General features: G+C 35.6%; 1 protein-coding gene across 2 annotated transcripts in view; it reads right to left on the bottom strand.

Moving 5' to 3' along the window:
• The window catches only part of PIK3C2G (phosphatidylinositol-4-phosphate 3-kinase catalytic subunit type 2 gamma), a 345203-nt gene that overhangs the window by 169845 nt on the left and 154437 nt on the right, over positions 1-20921 (bottom strand). For both annotated transcript variants that reach the window (XM_026502333.4, XM_057319037.1), the window contains exon 18: positions 19038-19132. In XM_026502333.4, coding sequence (XP_026358118.2) covers positions 19038-19132 — 95 coding nt within the window. The remainder of the gene's footprint in view (positions 1-19037; positions 19133-20921) is intronic.

Raw genomic sequence — 20921 nt, 5'->3', positions numbered from 1 at the left:
TGCCAACATCATTCACCTCACTTCATCTCATCACACAGGCATTTTACCATCTCACATTAGCACAAAAAGAAGGGTGAGTACAGTACAATAAGATATTTTGAGAGAGAGGGAGAGACCACATTCATGTAACTTTTATCATAGTACATTGTTAGAATTGTTCTACTTTATTATTAGTTATTGTTGTTAATCTCTTACTGTGCCCAATCTATAAATTAAACTTTATCATAGGTATGTATGTCTAGGAAAAACACATAGCACATAGAGGGTTTGGTACTATCTGCAGTTTCAGGCATCCACTGGGGGTCTTGGAACAAACAACCCTCTGCAGATAAGAGGGGACTACTGTGCCAACTGACTGATAAAAACAATGTGATATAAGACTTGGGAAGAGCTAGAAATTGTTGAGATCAAAGTTGTTCAAGTAAGACTTCATACTAGTGATGGAACTGGTGACTATTATGACTCAGGAGGTCATTCCAGGAAGGGGGATTGAAGGTCAAATATAATGTTATAGAGGGAAGATGGCTCCTATTGTTTGGAGAATAGTTTAGATTTTATCGAATGGGAGATTTTATATTCATCGATTCATTTACTCATTCATTTTGTAAGAGAATAGTGCTTTGATACTCTTTGATGGACAAGAAGAAAGCTAATATTTGTTTCTTATCAAATGAAATACATTTGATACCTATGAGAGTTATGAATAGGACTTAGGCCCGAAGTGAATATTTGCATAGTTATGTAACGCTTCATGAATTGAGAATGCTGAAGTGGCAACTGTGTAAATAAACAGCTCTTGGGTGGTGAGGAGGTCATTACATTCTAAAATGTTTTCCATAAAAACTTTACCAGCCCATACTAAGGAAATCCTTTCATCTTTCTTGTGTCTAAATGATTAGAGATGGCATGTATAATTATTAAACTTAAAGAACAGGAAAAGATCGGGAATCGAATATCTACTTACATATTTTGATTTAGCAATCCATCTTCTTATTAGAATCATAATGTTACTTTAGCCATGAAATAATTTTCTGTTCATTCTGCCTCCGTTTTACCTTATTCTTTATGTGTGTGTTGTGCATTTTATTTAAGATTTTATTTATTTGTCAGAGAGAGAGAGCACAAGCAGGGGGAGCAGCAGGCAGAGGGAGAAACAGGAGCTGAGCAAGGAGCCCGATATGGGATTCGATCTCAGGACCCTGGAATCATGACCCAAGCCGAAGGCAGACACTCAACTGACTGAGCCACCCAGGCATCTGGGTGCCTCAGTCGTTTAAGCACCCAACTCTTGGCTTTGGCTCAGGTTCTGACCTGAGTGTCGTGAGATCAATCCCCTCATAGGGCTCCATGCTCAGATGGAGTGTGCTTGAGATTCTCTCTCCCTCTCCCTCTGCCCCTCCTGCTCGTGCTCTCTCTACAATAAATAAATAAATCTCTTATAAATAAATAAATAAATAAATAAATAAATAAATAAATATCTCTGAGTGAAATGAATACGGTTATTTCTCATAGTTTGGGGGTTCATATCATCAGTTGAAACAAAGTAACAGTGACCATTCATTTCAATATAGCTTTCATTTAAATATGTTATGCAAAAATATACATTAAATTCCAATCTAAAGTCTTTTAATAGAGTACAGATCTTAAATGCTGCTGATACTTGGTCAAATTATTTTTTCCTTAATGGAAACTAGTATTCAGTCCCACTACTGAATTAAAATGTTGTTTATTTAAAGTTTTGCATTTTATAGCTTCATTTGAATAATAAAATGCATAGCTGGAACTAAGAGATTAAAAGAAAACAAAGCTTAAAGAACAGTTTAATCGGGGGTTTAAGTAGAACAATCTGCATTGCTGCAGTTGGCACTTGTACTTTGTCTTTAGCACACTCTTCTCCTACTTTTATTGTGCTTTTATCATCTGCTTCACTGGTTTGTTCTTTGCTGTATCACTGGAAAATCTTGGACTTCTATTATTGTAAATAAGTTTGAGTTTGTTGCATATAAAAAATAGGCCCAAGCACAGTATTTTTGCAAATGAGTAATTAAATGAATGAATAAGCCAACTAAGCATTTTGGGGAAATCATATTCTACATTTACCAACTCTTGACTGAAATAATTCAAAGAAATCATTGTAGGAGAATTTAAGGAGGTTAGGAGCTTAGGCAAGAGAACAGATTTTAAATAATTAATTCCCAAACAATTTGATAAGCAATATAAACAAGAAGTTTGGCAATCCAGAGAAAGGCTTAACTGACTCTAGCAAAGAACAGAGAAGATTTAGAGAAGATATTTAAATTGGATATTGAGAGATGCCAAGAAGTTTTCCAGGAAAAAAAGAGAAGAGATTTTAGTATCTTTAGATAGCAGGAAAATGTGAAAGTCAGGATATCACCAGGCACTAGCAGATATGTTAGCATAGTATGACCATGAGTACATTGAGCAAATAGTAAAAAATGGGGCTGAAATAGTAAGTGAGGGACCAAATGTGAAAGGTTTATATGGTTTTCTATTTACATATTTGTTATAGATGTATACAATGTGGAAAAATAAAATTTAACTTAAGTATGGAAAATGATGCAAAGGGAAGGTGGAAGGTGATAGGAAAGATAGGAAAGGTGAACCCAGGAGGCAGCTGAGTATTCAGAAATCATAGTACAATGTTGTGTTAGAGGTCAGCTAAATTTTTGATCCTAAGGATGTAAGCAGCCAAAAGGAAGTAATGACATTTAATGAATGTTTACTATGTGCCAACCAGTGTTCTTAACACTATCAGTTGTCTGGTGTTTTTAAACAGCTTTGAGTCTAGAAAAGATTTTCAAAAATTTTTTTGGCTTTAAAATTAATATTCACTTTATTAACTTTTAAATTTAAAAAACACAAATTTTCTTAAACTTTTAAGTTTAATTTATACTTCTTATGTTCTTTATAAATGTACCAAGTTTTAACAATGGCTTTCAGGGAGGAAGGTCTTTGATTATTGTCTTCCCAGTTAGAAACCTAATGCTCAGGGCACCTGGGTGGCACAGCGGTTAAGCGTCTGCCTTCGGCTCAGGGCGTGATCCCGGCGTTATGGGATCGAGCCCCACATCAGGCTCTTCCGCTAGGAGCCTGCTTCTTCCTCTCCCACTCCCCCTGCTATGTTCCCTCTCTCGCTAGCTGTCTCTATCTCTGTTGAATAAATAAATAAAATCTTAAAAAAAAAAAAAAAAGAAACCTAATGCTCTTAAATATTTTGAATTTCATTTATAAATTTAGATATTCAACTTTTTTTTAAAGTTACTCAGTGGTCTATCTTGACAGAGAATTTTTTTATTATATCTGGTACATAATACTGTAAATATTATAAATACAATACACTGTTTACTCAACTATTCCATATGACTTATACATGTAGTACCATTTCAACTTAAAAATCACAAGCCTCTTTGATTACTTGGTTAATCTGTTATTCTAGAGGCCAAATTCTCTTAAATATTAAAAAAAACTAAGGTGGCATACAAATGTAATAATAATTACTATAGTTTAATTCTCTCAAGTATTTCTATACATAATTATAAATCTAAGAAATAAATGACACTTTCCCAAATGCACCGAAATTTTGGTAATTGTTGAAACTTGGTGGCAGTATGTGTGTGTAAGGGGGTATGTGGTCATAGTACAATCTTCACTATTTTTATAGATGTTTGAACATATTTATAATAAAAAATTAAAATGCTTTGTCATTAAAAAAGCAAACATGTTACCCCAAACAATCTTGGAACTACCTTTCTAAAAAATTTTTGTGTTGCTTTCTCTGCTTGATTAGGTCAATGGCTTCCAACTGAGGGAATTTTTCAACTCATGTTCCTTAGATTCACATTAGAAATTAGATAATTTTTCAGACTGACATTGACATTCTGCTACATCCCCTCATACTTGCCTCCCAACCCCATTCCTGCTCTCCCAGCTCCCCATCCTCCTGCATGCTGCTGTGTCATTCAAGTAAGTTTTGTCTTTCTCTGGATCTTAAAATGTTTCAAGGACTTTCCTTCTGGCTCTGTAACCACTAAACGTAAGAGAAATTCTGATTCACATATATTCTTGTCCTAATTACTAAAGATTTTAGTTATAGGGTCACTTGTCACTCCCTCCAACATCACTTACATCACGATTTTTGGTGATCTCACTATCCATGTAGATGAGTCTTCCAGTTTCTTGGACTCTCAATTCCTTAATCTCTTTCTTTGATGCTTTTATCCTTAATATCAGTCAATCTCATGTTAAATACTTGATTTCATTATTGGGAGTGTTTGCAAACTCTCTTTAATTTTAATTTCAGACATCTCACCCTCCACCCACCACCTTCTATTTTTCTAGTTCTCTGCCTCTAGTAATCCCAATGCTTGCATCTTTTTGTCTATATGGACCTCTATAATTCGTCAATTCTTTTACTCTCTTCAATCCAGTTTATGCCCTCACGTCTGTCCTTACACACGTTAAATTTCTTGATTATCATTGTAAGTTATAAATCATTATATTGTCTATCTTTTGCATATACCTTCAATTCTCTTGCCTCCCTAGTTTCATGATGTGCTATGGTAAACAACATTTCTGGTTAAATCCAGCACTCCACCTATTTCTTGGGCAAGGAGAAAACCACACATTTTTCTAGTTGGTCCTACTTTAAATTTATAAGCAGTAATTTCAAATGAGTCCACTCTCCTCAAACTCCCGACACCTTCTGCCCCATTCAAAAGATGATTTTCTTTCCTTCACTACAAAAGCAACTACCACTACGTCTACTCACAACACCTATTCCATATACATCTATTTTTCATTTCTTCTTGTTACTATGTATGGACTCTGTGTCAGTCCTCTTGTGTCATAGATCCTAATCCCTGTCATTACTCAACATTTTGCATGGGAAATTTCCCCACGTTCTCTTGTCTTATCTACATCGCCCTGTTTTTTTTCCACCAGCATATAAAAAAAGCTGTTGTTTCTCCCATTCTAAACAAAACAAAACAAAACAAAGCAAAACAACTCGTCTCATGATTCCATCTTCTTCTTCAGCTATTTCAGCTACTCCCCCATACCGCTCAGCATAAAGTTATTATCTATGGTATTCCTCTTTCTAACTCTTGAGTCTATTCCCACCAGGCTTTCACCTCCATTCACTGAAACTGTTTTTTCAATGATGTCCAATGATCTTCATGGTGCTACTCAGATCTCAAAGTTACTTGACCTATTAGCAGCATTTGATACAGTTAATCATATCACTTGTACTTTTACACTTCTTTTAGTCTTGTAGGATTCAATACTTACTTCATTCATCTTTTATATCTCTGACTCCTTTTTAGTCTTATTTTGCCTCTGCCTTATTTTTTTGGCTTTCAAATGTTGGCTTGACCACCAAATATTTGGATTTCTTTGCCTTTCCATCTGTGCTCATTCTTCTATATCACCTACTCTTATGCCTTTAAACCTCATCTTTGCATTGATATGATAATTCCTTCATTTTTATCCATAATCCAGATAAAGATGTTCAATAGTTATTTCAGATTTTAATAGGTCCAAACTGATCTCTTGATATCTTTTTCCCACCCTTAAAACATGCTTTCCTGAAAATCTATTCTTTCTGTTGTTCAGGCAACAATCTTAGTATCATTATTTAATTGTTTCTCTTATGCCCCTTAGCCAATCCATCAGAAAATTCTGTTCACTTTACTTTTATAAATAAACCCAGAATTTAATGATTTTCACTCCTTCTACTACTGTACCCTGACCTGGGCCACTATAATCTTTTATTTAGATTATTGCATTAGCTTCCTAACTGCTTTTCCTGTTCCTGCACTGCTCTTCTTCAATCGATCCTCAACACAACAGCCAGGGTGATTCTGTTAAAATATAAACCAAGTCATGTCTTTTATCTTCCCAGAACCCTCTAATGACTTCCCATTTTACTTAAATTAAAGCCAATATCCTAATAATGGCATAGAAAATTTTACATTACCTGTCCTCACCTCTCCCCTTTTCCCCTCTGACTTCATTTCCTATTATTTTTCCCCTTGTTCAGGTTAATCCGGCTACACTGGCCTCATTATAGCCTCAGCAAGCTACACTGGTTTCTCTCTAACACCCCAAACACACACCTCAATGCCCTTGCATATTCTTTTTCCTCTTCCTCATATTCTCTTCCTCAGACACCTAATCATCCATTCTCTTACTTCACTGAGGTCTTTTTCCAAACGCCACCTTTTTAATAAGGCCTTTCCTTGCTACTCTATCTTAAAATTGCACTTCCCCAACCCTCATATTCCTTGTATCTCCTAACTTTTTCACTTTTCTCTCTAGCTTTAATCAATATCTTGTAAGTATATATCTTATTTTTCTTAAAAGCTATATAAGGAAGAGTAGGAATTTTTGTCTCTTTTATCCATTGCTGTATCCCTGAATACCACAAAATGATTTTTTTACTCATGGAAGGTACTTAATAATATTTTTTAATGAATAAATTCTTCCTATGAGATAGGACCACAACTTGTAGATATAGGCCTGATACCTGGTTGGATTCTCTGTGTCACAAGGCTGTCCAACTCTTATCACATTCCATTAATTCTCACAATGATCCTGTGAAAGTAAATACTATTATTATCCTCATTTTAATGACTGACAAAAATTGGTCTTATAAAAGCTAAGTACCTTGTGGAAAGTCAGACACCTAATAAATAGTAGAACCAGGGTTTGCATCCAGGCACAGTGAAGTAGATCCTAAACTATGAATTATTACCCTATGAGTTAAGAAAGCCAACATTTTCATATGTTTAAAAAACAAACTGGTTGCTTTGGAACCATAAGTTCCAAACACACAGAAACATAAGTTTTCCTGACACTGATAATAAAATTTATTCTGTTGGACATTTTATATAGAATAAGAGTAGTCAATTTGGTCTTTATCTTTTTTAATTTTTGTATTTATTTTTATTTTTTAAAGATTTTTTTAAAGGTTTTATTTACTTATTTGTCAGAGAGAGAGACGGAGAGCACAAGCAGGGGGAACAACAGGCAGAGGGAGAAGCAGGCTTCCCACTGAGCAAGGAGTCTGACGCAGGACCCTGGGATCTTGAACTGAGCTGAAGGCAGACGCTTAACCTACTGAGCCACCCAGGCCTCCCTATTTTTTTTTTAAGATTTTATTAATTTATTAGAAAGAGAGAGAGGGAGAGAGAGCACAGGCTGGGGGGGAGGGGCAAAGGGAGAAGGGGAAGTAGACTCCCCATTGAGCATGGAGCCTGAAGCAGGGGTCAATCCCAGGACCCTGAGATCATGACCTGAGCTCAGGGCACATGCTTAACCAACTGAGCCAAGCAGGTGCCCTTTATCATTATCTTATGAGCATTGCAGAATCATTGAATCAGGTAGATGAAATAATAAACAATAGCAGTATTAAACAGGAAATCACAATGTCCTGAGTGAAGGGTTTTGTGGAGATGGAGAGGGGAGTATTGACTCCTGAGACATTTCATAAGTGACTTGGTAGATAGAGAGGGAGATGGAGGACATTAGCTCAGATATGTAAATGAACAGTTAAGAAAATCACTAGGAAAGTAAGTCACAGTACGAGTGGCTGGATGAGCCTGAAGGAAGGCAAACATCAGGAGTCAAGTTTCTATTGGCAGTGAACTCTAGGTTTAGTATGTACGGTAAAGTCAAAATGGGAAAGGGCTAATAATACATTAGATTTCTGAGTTTAAAACTTTGGATGAAGAGCCATTCCTAATGATGAAAAGATTTAATATGTAGCCATGGAAAGTGGTTGCTGAAGTATGAAGGAGCTAAAATTTATTGGTAAAATAGGATGTGAAGGGCTCTTGAGGCATTTTTTAGCTGAATCATCCATTTAGAAATGAAACTGTCCAGAATGGTGGCAAGATGTGGGGTGGTGAGAAATACTAGAAGTGTGTCCCAGAACTTTTCCCACTTACATGGTTTTCCCACTTACACTTAGGTGAAATGTGCATGAATTAGATCACAGAATTATTAGATTTATGCCCACTTATCTGATAACATACTTCAGTTGGGGAGTGCTAATTAAAATGTTCTTAACCTATCTTCCAACAAATGAAGTGTCATCATTTGATTAAAAAATAAAAAGAAAGATAAGAAACATTTGTTAAAGCTAGGGGTTGAATAAGGCATACTGCATAATTTTATGTGCACTTCACTCTCAAAAAAATTTCAATTCTTCAAATTATTGATTTATTCAATGTAAATGTACAGAGTAGCTATAAGTGTCAGGTCGCATGCTAAGTACTTTTGGTATTTTATTCTTGTTTTACAGATGAGGAAATGGAGGCTCAGAAATTTTAAGTCAATTACCCAGAACCAAAAAGCTTGATATGTCATAGCTGATATCACTAGTTGCCTTAATATAAAATACCGAAACTGGTGGGTACAGTGTTATCCAGAAGTTAGAGCACCAACTGGTCCTAACTGTAATGTATATACGGAAACAACAAACGACTTCTTCAAGACAACCACTGCTAAATATTCTGGGTAGAGGAAAGAGAAAAGAGAAATGCACAATCATCACTTGTCCTTAACCGATTGTCAAATGGGAAGGAACTGCTAACTGTGACCATGGAAGTGAGTCCTATATAAATGGCAGGTTTATCATTATACTTCAAGAATAAATTATCTCACTGCAGTCACATGCTCAGTAATAAGGTTTATTATAAATATTTTATAACAAAGGAGTAAACCATTCAAGATTTAAAAATATGGCTTAATAATGGAAAAATCCAGAATAATCACCAATCACATTTTCTTCACTAGTTAATGAAATGTTTCAGGGAGTTCCTATCTTTTTCGGATGGTCTACAGTGCTTTCCTAGTGTGGTAGGTTTAGCAACACAAGATCCATTCTTTTCCTGTAGTAAAGGGTTTGTTTGTTTGTTTGTTTATGTTTTTAATTTTAGTTCTAGTATAGTTAACATACAGTGTTATATTAGTTTCAGGTGTACAATATAGTGATTCAACAATTCTATACATCATACTCAATGCTCACAGTCAGTGTACTCTTAATCCTCTTCACCTATTTCACCTGTCCCCCCACCCACCTCCCTTCTGAAATGCTTTATTTTAAATGAGTACACTCAGTTGAAGTTTTTTATTTTCCCAACAAGAACATTTTTTACTTGAAACATACTTCAGAATACATGGATCTAGAAGGGGTTCTTTAAGTTCTTTGCCTTTTAAGTTCTCAACTTCTTTCAATGAGTATAGTTTTTCATTTGTAGTTCATAACCTAATCCTATAAAATAATGAAAGGATCAATGAAAATTTTTACTCATTTTTTTCTTCTTCTGAACTGTGCTAACAGACAAGTGAATGATGTGAGTGAGATAGAAAGCATTTATCAACAAGTGATCTGTGAACTTCGCTACATTCCTTTGCCTGTTAAATTTCTCTGATACTAAATGATGCACATATTCCCAGCTTTTTCTGACACTTAAGAGTGCTTCAAGATACTTTGCTCATCAAGTCTTTGAACTATTTTATACAGTGACTTTTCTGCTCCCACTTTCACCCATTTCAGATTCTGTCATTAAACTTTAATTTTAAATTTGATTTGGAATAAAACAAAGAAAGAACAATGGTAGGAATGAGGAGTCAAATGTCAAGCATCCAAGATCTGAATTCTACATAATTATTAATTTGTGATATGACCTTGGGAACTGGAATTTTGGGAATACTAAATGATTAAACACATATATCCTCTGGATATACTAAATATATATTAAGGACCTTGATAAACATGATCTCAATTTATTTTAACAATAATTCTGTTAGGCATAATTACATTTCCTTTACAGATTATGAAAAAAATCAGGAGGGTAAGTAATTTTTCTAAGACCATACAGCTAATAGAGATCTGAGTTGGAAGACCTACTCAAGTATGTTTTCCCCCAAATCCTGTTCTCTTACTATTACATTATTCTGCTTTCTAGTGTTCTTTGTTATATCCTTCATTATATTTAAGTGGGTGGAAGGTCATAGTGAATAGGGCACAGGGTCAAATTTTGGCTGTTCTACTTAATAGCATTTCATACTTAGCCTCTTTACTAATTTCTTCATCTGAAAAATGGAGAGAATGAAGTTATTGAGAATATAAGAAAAAGTGACTAGCATAGTATCTAGGATTAACTATATTATTTCTACCTGTAAGGATAAAAAAGTATTGAAGACAGAGGTTAGAATTCTTTGTAATATCCTATAAGTCACAGCCATACTAGAGTTGATAAACCTTAGTATTCTGGTCTTTATAGCAGAGAAAGAAGAGTAAGATATTTTAAAGATTATCCAAGTCACTATCTGATCCCCAATTCAGTTCCTGAAGTTCCTTGATCCTGGTATGGGTTCTCTGGACAACTGACACAACTATTTTAATTATGAAGGAATACATTGAATTTGGGTTTATAATCCTAAAGAGGATTTGAAAATCACTGAATGGAATGTTTAAAATTAATTTATGGAGACAACAGAGTTGAAAAATAGATTCTTAACATCTGTGATAACTGCCTAAAATAGCCAGGAAGCTTTAAAAAAAAAACAACAACACATTGCTTAAACCATGTTTATTATCATTTGTTTATATTTTCTATCCCTTTTGCAAAAAGCTAGAAATTATGTATATAATAGGCACTCAATAAAAACTTAGGGAACAAATGAGTGAAAGAATGGATGCCGAACATAAAAATCTCTCTTTCCTTAATATACTTACACACTTTTCTGCATCTGTTCACTGAAGCCCACTGGTCTACTCGTGCAGTTACCCCTCCAATATTTAGTTACTGAAGCTCTAGATTAAGTATTGTGAGATTTTCAGAATCATCAATCAATTTATGTCAACAGTTTATTGAGCAGCAGCCTCTCTAAGAGTGATATTAATTTTACTTGGAAGAAAATAATAAAAGTTCTACCCTTTTGGTAAAATAAGGACATTTATAACACCCCAAGAAACATAAGTACACAGTGCCCTAATTTAAAAAAGGAAAGTGACATGTACATTAGGATTCCTCCCTTTAACAATTTCAGATCACTAAACCCAAGCAAGATACAATTATGTGGCATATCTGTCAAGAGTGGTTAGTGTTTCAGGCAGACTGTCAACTCCAGAGAAGATGAGCATTATTTGTGCAAGCTGTTCACTTGCATTGGTCAAAACTGAATCATACATGCCAAAACAAAAACAAGAATTCTAGGTTATTAAACAAGACAAGAATTTGATTGAAATATCCAAGTCTGGATTTTGCTGCAAAAAGCCACACATACGAAGTTCTTTAGACAAGGAACAGTAAAGTAATTGTCTTTCTCTTGTAACTATAGTAATACAAACAAAATAGAAAATTGAGTTAGAAGAAAAGTAAGAAAAACCTCCATTCAACCTTTTCAAAGAGTGATCTTTTGATGAGTAACATAGAAAATAAAGTTAAGCCTGAAAATAAAGGACTTACTCACCAGCTGATACAAAACAAAACAACAACAAAAAACTATCAATCTTCACAGTCCAAACAAACAAACAAACAAACAAACAAAAAAAAACAAAAAAAACCCACAAGCAAACAAAAAAAAAAGTAGGATAGGAGCCAGCAAAAATCAGAAACTACTCAGTAATTCCCCAAAACTCATATAGTCTTAACATAGAAAATTATATTTTAAAAGACAGTAAGTAGTGCTTACTAACTTAAGATTTGCCCATAAAACACTTCTTGTTAAATCGCTAGGTACAGCCTTTTTAAAATATTTTTAAAAGATTTTATTTATTTATTTGAGAGAGAGGACAAGCAGGGGGAGGGCAGAGGGAGGGGGAGGGGAGGGAGAAGTAGACTCTTCACTGAGCATGGAGCCTGAAGCAGGGGTCAATCCCAGGACCCTGAGATCATGACCTGAGCTGAAGTCAGATGCTTAACTGACTGAGCCACTCAGGTGCCCCGATAGCCTTTTATTTTTAGTCAGGGTTTTAAGAAACAGCATAGTTAAGTCAGTATAAAGCACCTCATACTGTAGACCCAGTCATTGTTAACAACTGATAGCTTTTCAAAAACTTATTCCAGAGGATATATTTATCTGTAAGTCATTTAGCTCAACTTCCCCCGATTACAGAGAGCTAGGGAATTCTATTTCTTAAAAAGAGCAAAAGTGATTATGAGAGTATCAATGGGAACTTATACACTTAATATAATGACGTTAGTATTATATGGCTTCTTCAGTACAGTACGACTTGATTGTCTGCTGTTTTAAGTACAGTAGTCAAGATAAGTTAGCCTGTAGGCAGTATAAATGTATGTGGTATGATTATTATTTTCATTCATTCAACAGGTATTTATTCAATACCAATTATATGTGCTACATGCAATATTCTGTGTTAAGGATGGATGATTAAGATAAGGCCTCACAATCCAGAAAGGGAACATAGGGTTTCATCCAGACTAAATCTAGTCTCCCCTTCACAACTGAAGAAAGAATCAGATTTTGTTCAGATAGCAAAACCTTCAGGGAAGATGACCAGTTTAGGGGTATATTCTGAATATTCTAAACCAATTAGGTAAGTCAGTTCACCTGATTGCCATCTGATCAGGTGATTGTCTCACGATAATATGAGACCCAATTCTGGCAAATGATAAAGGAAGTTAGCTCTGCTATGAAGTTTATAAGAAAATTTTTCATGTTGAAGAAAGATCAGCCCCTTTTCTTTTGCTGCATGGTGTCCTGTATGAATGTGATATCACCTGTGGCAGTCTCCTTGTAACCATGACGTGAACTGGATTAAGAACGAGTAAACACACTGAGGATGAGGCAAAGAAACTGGGTTTATGACAAAATCGGTGAGCTGCTGCGATAAAAAACTCTGGAACTGCTCTAAATGAACTTCTTGCTATGTGCGATTATTAATTTTTCATATCGTTTAAGCCAGTTAAATTGGCATTTTTGTTATTTGCAGCCCAAAATATCTTAGAAAAAAGGTAAATGGTGAAGTAATCAAAGTATGTAATATGCTAAGAATTGTATCGGCAGTGTGTACAAGGGCTGAGACATCTTCAAAGAGGATAAAAATTTGAGCTGAGTCCTATAGGACTCTGTGCAAACAATAGGACAACTGCATTTCAAACAGAGAGAAATACCATGTACAAAGCCATCAGCACATGAAAGCTCTCTGGAAATCTGAATAACTACTTGAGAATAGAAAAGACTATGTTCAGATGCAGAAAGTCATATAAAATGGGGGTGGGAAGCAGGCAGAGTTGAAATCATGAAATCTATTGCAAGGTCATATTAAGGAAGAATAGATTTTTTTCTTCATCTAAAAATTCTAAACTCTACCAGCAAGAAAGAGCTGATTGGAATTACGGAATTATGCTAGCCAGCTGTGGGTTACCTTGGAACTAGAACCTACCTTATGGGTTAGGGATCAAATTGTATTACATAAAGATTACACCAAGAGCAGCGTGGAGGATGGATGGGCTGGAGGTAGGTAAGAATGGAAGTGAAAAAAAAAAAAAAAACACCCAAAAATAAAAACAAGAAACAATTAGAAAGCTGTTGTAATCATCCAAGTACTGAAGGCTTGAAGTAAGATGCTAGCCATGGAAATAGAAAAGGTACAAATTTAAGACATACTTCTGAGAAACAATAGTCAGGTCTTAAAGACTGACTGAATGAGGAAGGTTGTTGGGTAAGAATAATGCCTCCCAGATTTTCTGTGTTGGATATCTTAGTAGTGGCTGTTATCCAGGATATTGCAGATAAAAAAGGAGGTTTGGACATGGCAAGTGCAAGGACTGAAAGAGGAGAGGGTGTAGGGATATTTAATTCAGTTTTGGACCTCTTGGGCCAAGATACCCGTTGTCCACCGTAGCTACATAAATAAGTTAATAATGAGCCATCTAGGTAAAACAGTTTAAACATATACGCACAGGTTAAATCTCTTGGAAATACTTACAGAATTGTTGGACAGAAGACATTTTTAAAGGATATCTGCCAAAATGATGATTCTATTCAAGTAGTTAGGCAATAGTCTTTTTTGTCTAGTGAGATCAACTTAGTTTTTGAAAAGAAAGCCAATTAATATATGTAAGAGCGAGTACTGGTTTTCCTTCCATGTCCTCTTTCTCTACAACTTGATGATCAAATTTCTTGAGTCATCTACATTGCTTTACCTCTGTGGCAGACACTTCTCTGGATTTACCAGATCAAACAGCATTTTGCTTCTGTATATAGATATATACATGGTCCACTTTCCTATTTTCCCTTGCATGTAGGTGGGGTCTTGTTATTGACTTTTGACCTATGTAATATAGGCAAAAGAGGTACGTGCTCCTTCTAGACCTGGCCCTTGAAAATACCTTTTATTTAAATAATTTTTATTTTGTTATATTAGTCACCATACAGTACATCTCCAGTTTTTGATGCAATGTTCCATGATTCATTATTCACGTATAACAGCCAGTGCACCATGCAATATGTGCCCTCCTTACTACCCATCACCGGCCTATCCCATGATACTCTGGGTTTCTTTTTTAAAATCTGGATGCAGGTACAAGGAATCTGGTGAAAACTCCAAATACGGGGGATGACTGAACCATAAGATGGAAGCTTGGCAAGTCCCATCAATGTGCTGATACAGTCCCATTCTGTTACCAGTCTAGATCTTTCTCCTGCTCTTTAGGCTTCTATATCCAATAGCTTACTGGGTATTTTTACTTTGAAGGAAACTAAAGATGGATTTTGCTTACATTTTATTATTGCCAAGTTCTGGCCTGGACTACAGGAATTTATTTTCTAACTCATTTAACTTGATGAAATGGGTTGACTTGAATTTCATTAGCATATTGCTGGCTTAATTAAATAGTATTTTTGAGAAAACTGAGTCTTGGTTTTATATAATAAGTATTGAAAGATAAGTACAAACTGAGTCTACTAAGGAAATTACTCAGGAATTGTTTTCTTAACACTCGTGGTTTAATAGTAAACTAAGAGAACAACTTTAGTGTTTTAGGTATGAATCAGGAACTACAAAAGAGAAATTCTGGGAAAAACCTACTATTCCCTTCAAAATTCCTTCAAGTATACAATTTTTTTGGAGCTTCCTGCACATGCCTATTAATTAATATTATAAAGGACAGCAGTTGTGGATTATGCCAACATGTAATGGCAAAAACTTTTGAGTATTAAATATAAAGATCTCGATTTGGGATATTGTTTTCTCTTCAGTTTTGCATTCAAGTTAAGGAAAAGCCATCACTTTAGTGTACTCAAATGAGTTCCCAATTTTTGATAGAAAAACAAACATTTTGTGAATTCTTCCAAGCTGTAGTTTTCTTAGAAGTAGATGTTGAATTGGAAAGAGACCTGAATTGGGTATGAGATGTCATGAAAAAATATTTTAATCTCAATTCCTTAGCTATGTAGATGATTGTCATTGGATGAGTCACTTGTTGAAATCCTTTCTGGGTAAAAAAAAAAAAATTCTACAGTAGTTGATTCCTAAGGTTCCATTTGACTCCCAAACCCTGTAACTCCATGGGTATTTAACAGTCTATTTATTTTGGAAGCCAAATTCAAATATTATTAGAAGACAAAGATAATTACTAATATTCAGGTCATATTGAAGAAGAATAGATTTCCTTTTTGTTGACCATATCTCTTGTTGGCTAAAGTAAAGCTGTAGTCTCACTGACAAACAGTGAAAATTAAGTAGTATAATGCTGTTTTTCAAGGCCTTAACCCAAATCTCCAGCATAAACTATGACAGAGGAAGACTGATATTATTAAAGGAATACCAGATTACTATTTAAGGAAGCAGTGATATAATTGCATTTTGTTGCTGTAATGAAAAATTGCTGGAGAGTGGATTAGAAAGTTAAGTTCCCAAAGGCCAGCTCTGGTGCAAGTTCCAACATTTGAGGTCAGTATGCATGCACAAAATGTTCACTTTTTTTAACTCTTTACTTTTTTTTTTAACAAAATAGAAGAATTTGAAGAGGAAATAATTTAAATTAGGGATAAATTTAAGGTGGAGCTTTGTTCCTGGCTTTTGCATTGATTTGAGGTAGAACTTTTTATAAGATTGTAAGATTCTATTTTCATATATACTTAATACAAGAAATAACACAAATGGTACAAGAAAATTAATTAAAAATTGCATTCTGTTTTTAAAAATCTTTTTATGAAGGGGTGCCTAGGTGGCTCAGTTGGCTAAGTGTCTGCATTTGGCTTAGGTCATGATCCCAGGGTCATGGGATTGAGACCTGCATTGGACTCTCTGCTCAGCAGGGTGGTTTGTTTCTCCCTCTCTCTCTGCTGCTCCCCCTGCTTATACTCTCTCTCTCTCTGTCAAATAAATAAATAAAATCTTAAAAAACAATCTTTTTATGAAAAGAACTATATAAAACCCTTATCACATAAAATAGAAATAAAACAAAAACCCAGCTGTTCCTATATTGTGCCTTAACTAGAAAACTATGCTAATGGATTTTACAGATTATTGCATAAAATGTGAAGTTTCTTAAAAATACCCATCACTTTCTTCAGGTTGGTTGAGGTAGAGAATAGCTATTGTTAGCTTAGAGAATTGCTTATTGTAGAGATTTTATCCTGTGCATACTTTTCTGAGAACAATAAGGTGAAAGATGATTATAAGAGATCAATATTAAATGACAGCAAGACATAGCTTTCCTTCATAAAAGAGTGAAGCAATAATTTATTATTCATTACATTGTGAAGGTAAAAGGTGAGTTAGTAGTAATATAATGATTCTAGAAGGTAAAGGAGAGGCTTTGAAACCTTCTATTGATTCTGTATCATGCATGCTCTATTACACTGTGATAACTCCCTGAAGTACAGCTCTTCGCTCTTTCTTCAGGGAGTGTTTCAGATCTCAAAGTAGAGAGAGCATTTACCTCCTCTGTGTATTCATTTGTATGCCTTCATCGGTATTTAACTCTGGCAGAATGGGAGTGCATGGTTAGACTTTTTTATTTACTTGATGGCCAGCCTTGCCTCTCTACCTTGTGGTTATATTTGGGATGGATCACCCTAAAGTGGACAGGATTTGTTGTCACTTTTCTCCTTCACATAGCCAGTGGGCTCCTCCCTGCCCCCTGGCTGCTAGCTGTTGTGTTGTTAGCCTGTGAGCTTGTTTCGGCAAGGACTGTTCTGTTTCATCCTTAATAGTTCAACAGTGTCTAGTACCTCAAGGTTTGTTACATAAATGAACAAATGATCATCTAATTCATCGTGACCATTATGTTCTGAATATATATATTTCCACATTAGAAAAAAAAAATTCTGGGAGGGAACAATATTTAACCTAAAGTAGTGACTCACTGATGATAGAATTTCCGGCATCAGCTGAGCCGTATTTAGGAGAAAGGATGAGAGGGAGGCCAGGCTGGGGCATCTGGTCCATAGGAAGACCTGCACCACTGTCGCCTTCACACAGGTTAACTCGGAAGACAAAGGAGTTCTGGCTAAGCTCGTGGCAGCCACCAGGGCCAATTACAATGACAGATATGAGATCCGCTGCCACTGGGGAAGCAACGTCCCAGGTCTGAAGTTGGAGGCTTGCATTGCCAAACTGGAAAAGACAAAAACTAAAGAACTGGCTACCAAACTGGACTGAGTGGACGCTGTTGAATTTCCTGTACAAAAAAGTAATAAAAAGTTCTCTTTCAAAAAACAAAAAAGAAAGAAAGGATGAGAGGGACAGGTGTGACTTCAATCACATGATGCAAAATTTCCACATTATTTAGCTTTATTTAGAGTAGTCCTTGATTTGAGAAATTTGAGAAATTGAACCAAAATTCTAGATAAGAAAAGTTTAGGACAGAGCGTTTAGAAAATGAATGGTAAGATTTTGCATTATCTCGATTTTATGAGTGGCATCTTACAGCTCATAGGATTTGGTCCTTCAATGCCATCGCCACTTTGGAAAGGCCTGGTGGTGCCAGAAATCCCATTGCCTTGTTATTCAGGGCCAGCAGACACTGATGCAACAACTTGTTCTTTGGGCCCTAATTCCTGATTTAGGTTAGTCCCTGACTTCTGCTCACATTCTCTTTCCAATCCAGTTTTGACTTCACGAGTGATACCAATTACCTAATACCTGACTGGGTCAATGCCCTGAAATTGCTCTAGCCTTGCCAGCTCCGGTTTGGCATCAAGCCTGATTGACTGTTCAAGCAGCCCTCTTCTGCCCCCTTCTGTCACAAGTTTGCATGTGCACAGCTGGGCCCTGGTAACTTAGTCCTAGTTTTACTGTGAGAGCAGATCACCAAATGCATCCACTTAAGCTCCCTTAACAAGGTAGTTGCTGACTGAAAAACTAAGAAGAATAAGACTTCATTCAAAGCTTGATGAAAGAGTCCATTCAGTGAAGGGCCCAGGGCTAGTCATGTGTCTGATGCCTCCCTATACTAACATAGAAGAGGAAAATGTTCTGCTTTTTATATTAGACATTTGAAATGAAAATGAACATCAAAATAAACATTGGTGCCTAACAATTCCTTGTATCTCCACTTTACTATGAAATGCTTGAGTTATTTTCATAGGAAGAATGATGTCAACATGAGGAACATTTCTTGAAGCAGAAAAACATACTAAAAAATGAGATTCACTTTTATTCCTATTAATTAAAGTTCTTCATTAGCAATTGAAGCTAGTAGATGTTGTCTGCCATACATATGTGAGCGCATGTGCTCTCTCACTCTCTCTTAAAAAAATAATAAAGCTATAGGAAAGATATTATCCAGATTTAAAATTCTGATTGGATTTAAACAGCAGCAACTGTACAAAAGGAAGATTTTGAAGATGATGACAGCTAAATTATACTCATAAATAAAAATAACCTTGACAAAGACTCAAATTTGGCTGAACTTTAAGTGGAGATTTATATCAATTACAAGGTAAGAAATCTTCTACTTCTTCTAGTGCGGTCCCACAGAGAGAAGTTGACAACAAAAAAAGGCATCCTATCCTATTTTAGTTAATCTTACCAGTAAAGACGATGGGCAATCTGGATGCTTTGCAATGAACGGTGCAATAGGAGTTGTACCAGAGGACTTTCAAGGTTCCATTCAAACTTGACAGCCTGAAGTAAGAGATATAATTAATTTACTCTTCTTCTCAGTAACTAAATTCTAGCAGAATACAAAGGGGCTTAAGAGGCTTATGAAAAGACAATGGAAAACAGCATTAACATTGTAACAAAATGTTAAAATTATATTTGATATTTGATATTGATATAATAAGATAACCTTATTTGCTGGTGTATAATAACATAGCACATACACATCACAATTTGGATTTGTGTAGTCTCTTTCTTATTTATGCTTTAGTATCACAGGATAATAAATAAGAGCAGATGGTCGGTGGTGTTCAACCATGCCTAGGAGGAGAATCCTGGCACACACAAAAATACATAGTATGATTAGTGTCCTAGATATAAAAATGGCATTATTAAGTAGTAGATACTTCTCCTCTTTGGGCAATGAAATTGATGCACATCGAAAGCCTTAACTGAAATCACCAATTGATACATCAGTATTACCCTGAAGAACCTGAAACTTTACTTAGAGGTTTCAGAGCTAATTGGTGCCACCCTAGCCCACCCCTCCCCAAATCCTTTCCCTCATCACCACTGTGAACAGCTCTTTAGGATTTTCTAGGATACCCAACCTGGTGGAAAATACAGACAGTATGACAACCCCTAATATCCTTATGGACCTAATTCAGATTAGGTACTCGGCAGGGGCTTCACTGTCCACAGGCAGTACCTGGGCCCCATCATCAGCCCAGAAATCTGAACAGATTTGAAAATGAAAACCAGGCTCTCTTCAAAAATATTTCCATCCCTGTTTAAGAGGCAAAGCTTCTATCTTTAGTTGTTCAATAGCCATTTTAAGTCACACCCCCACACACCCACACACACAGAGTTTAAGCCAGGTTTTATACCATAGTACAGACAGCAGACAAAAGTAGGCAGAACACACATTCACATACACACCTGAAGAAATACCTCAATATGCTGACCATACTCAAGGATGGGAAAGTTTATGAACTCCTAAGGTATAGAGTGCCAAAGTTGATTTTAGCAAATTTACATAAACTCTTAATGTTGTCTGAATGTATAAAGACCGTAATGTATGTTCTCTTAAACTGCAGCCATGGCTTGCTTTCACTTACTTGCTAATAGTGGGCTGACTAAGTCATGCTGATGCCCTAAGAGCGTATCATATGGGCATATGAGCAAGAGAAGATGTCTTAGAATTTATTTCCATGCTTGTCTTTTTAGCTTTTCTTTTAGGTTTCCCCACTATTTCTTCTTGAATAACTACTTGTTGCTCTTAAATTGCTTCACTTGTTTCCAAACTCCCTGCATCACTCTGTGCACTGGTACAATTTCCCCCTAAATCCTATCTCACCATCTAGGAGGTAGGCAATATTTCTGGTGCACACTGCATTATTATGAACTGTTCTTGGAACCAACCCACACGGTGTTGACCTGTGGTTTGCCGTAACCTCTGGGACTGTGTCTTAATTGCTTTCTGGCTATGAACAATATGTTCTGTTTCTGTTATGGTCTTGGAGTCCTGTCTTATTTCTTTAATATATCCTGCATAACTCTAACAATATAATACATAATAAAATAACATACTTCAAGAAAATAATCAGTAGGGTAGAATTTTTTGTTTCAAAAGTTTTTATGTGTTAGAAGTTTCAAAGTCAGGGGAGAGGATGGAAGTTTAAGGGTAAATTCTATAATAAATGTTTTGAAAATTCTTCCCAGTTTTATTTATTTTCGAGTCATTTCTTTCCATCTCAAAACACTTTATAATCTTCATTTTTAATTAGGGAGTCGTTGCAGCACTTCCTAATTT

The sequence above is a fragment of the Ursus arctos genome, unplaced genomic scaffold (assembly GCF_023065955.2).
Source record: "Ursus arctos isolate Adak ecotype North America unplaced genomic scaffold, UrsArc2.0 scaffold_26, whole genome shotgun sequence".
Taxonomy (NCBI): Eukaryota; Metazoa; Chordata; class Mammalia; order Carnivora; family Ursidae; genus Ursus; species Ursus arctos.
Note: the sequence above shows the minus strand (reverse complement) of the source record. Positions and strands in the feature narration are given on the sequence as shown.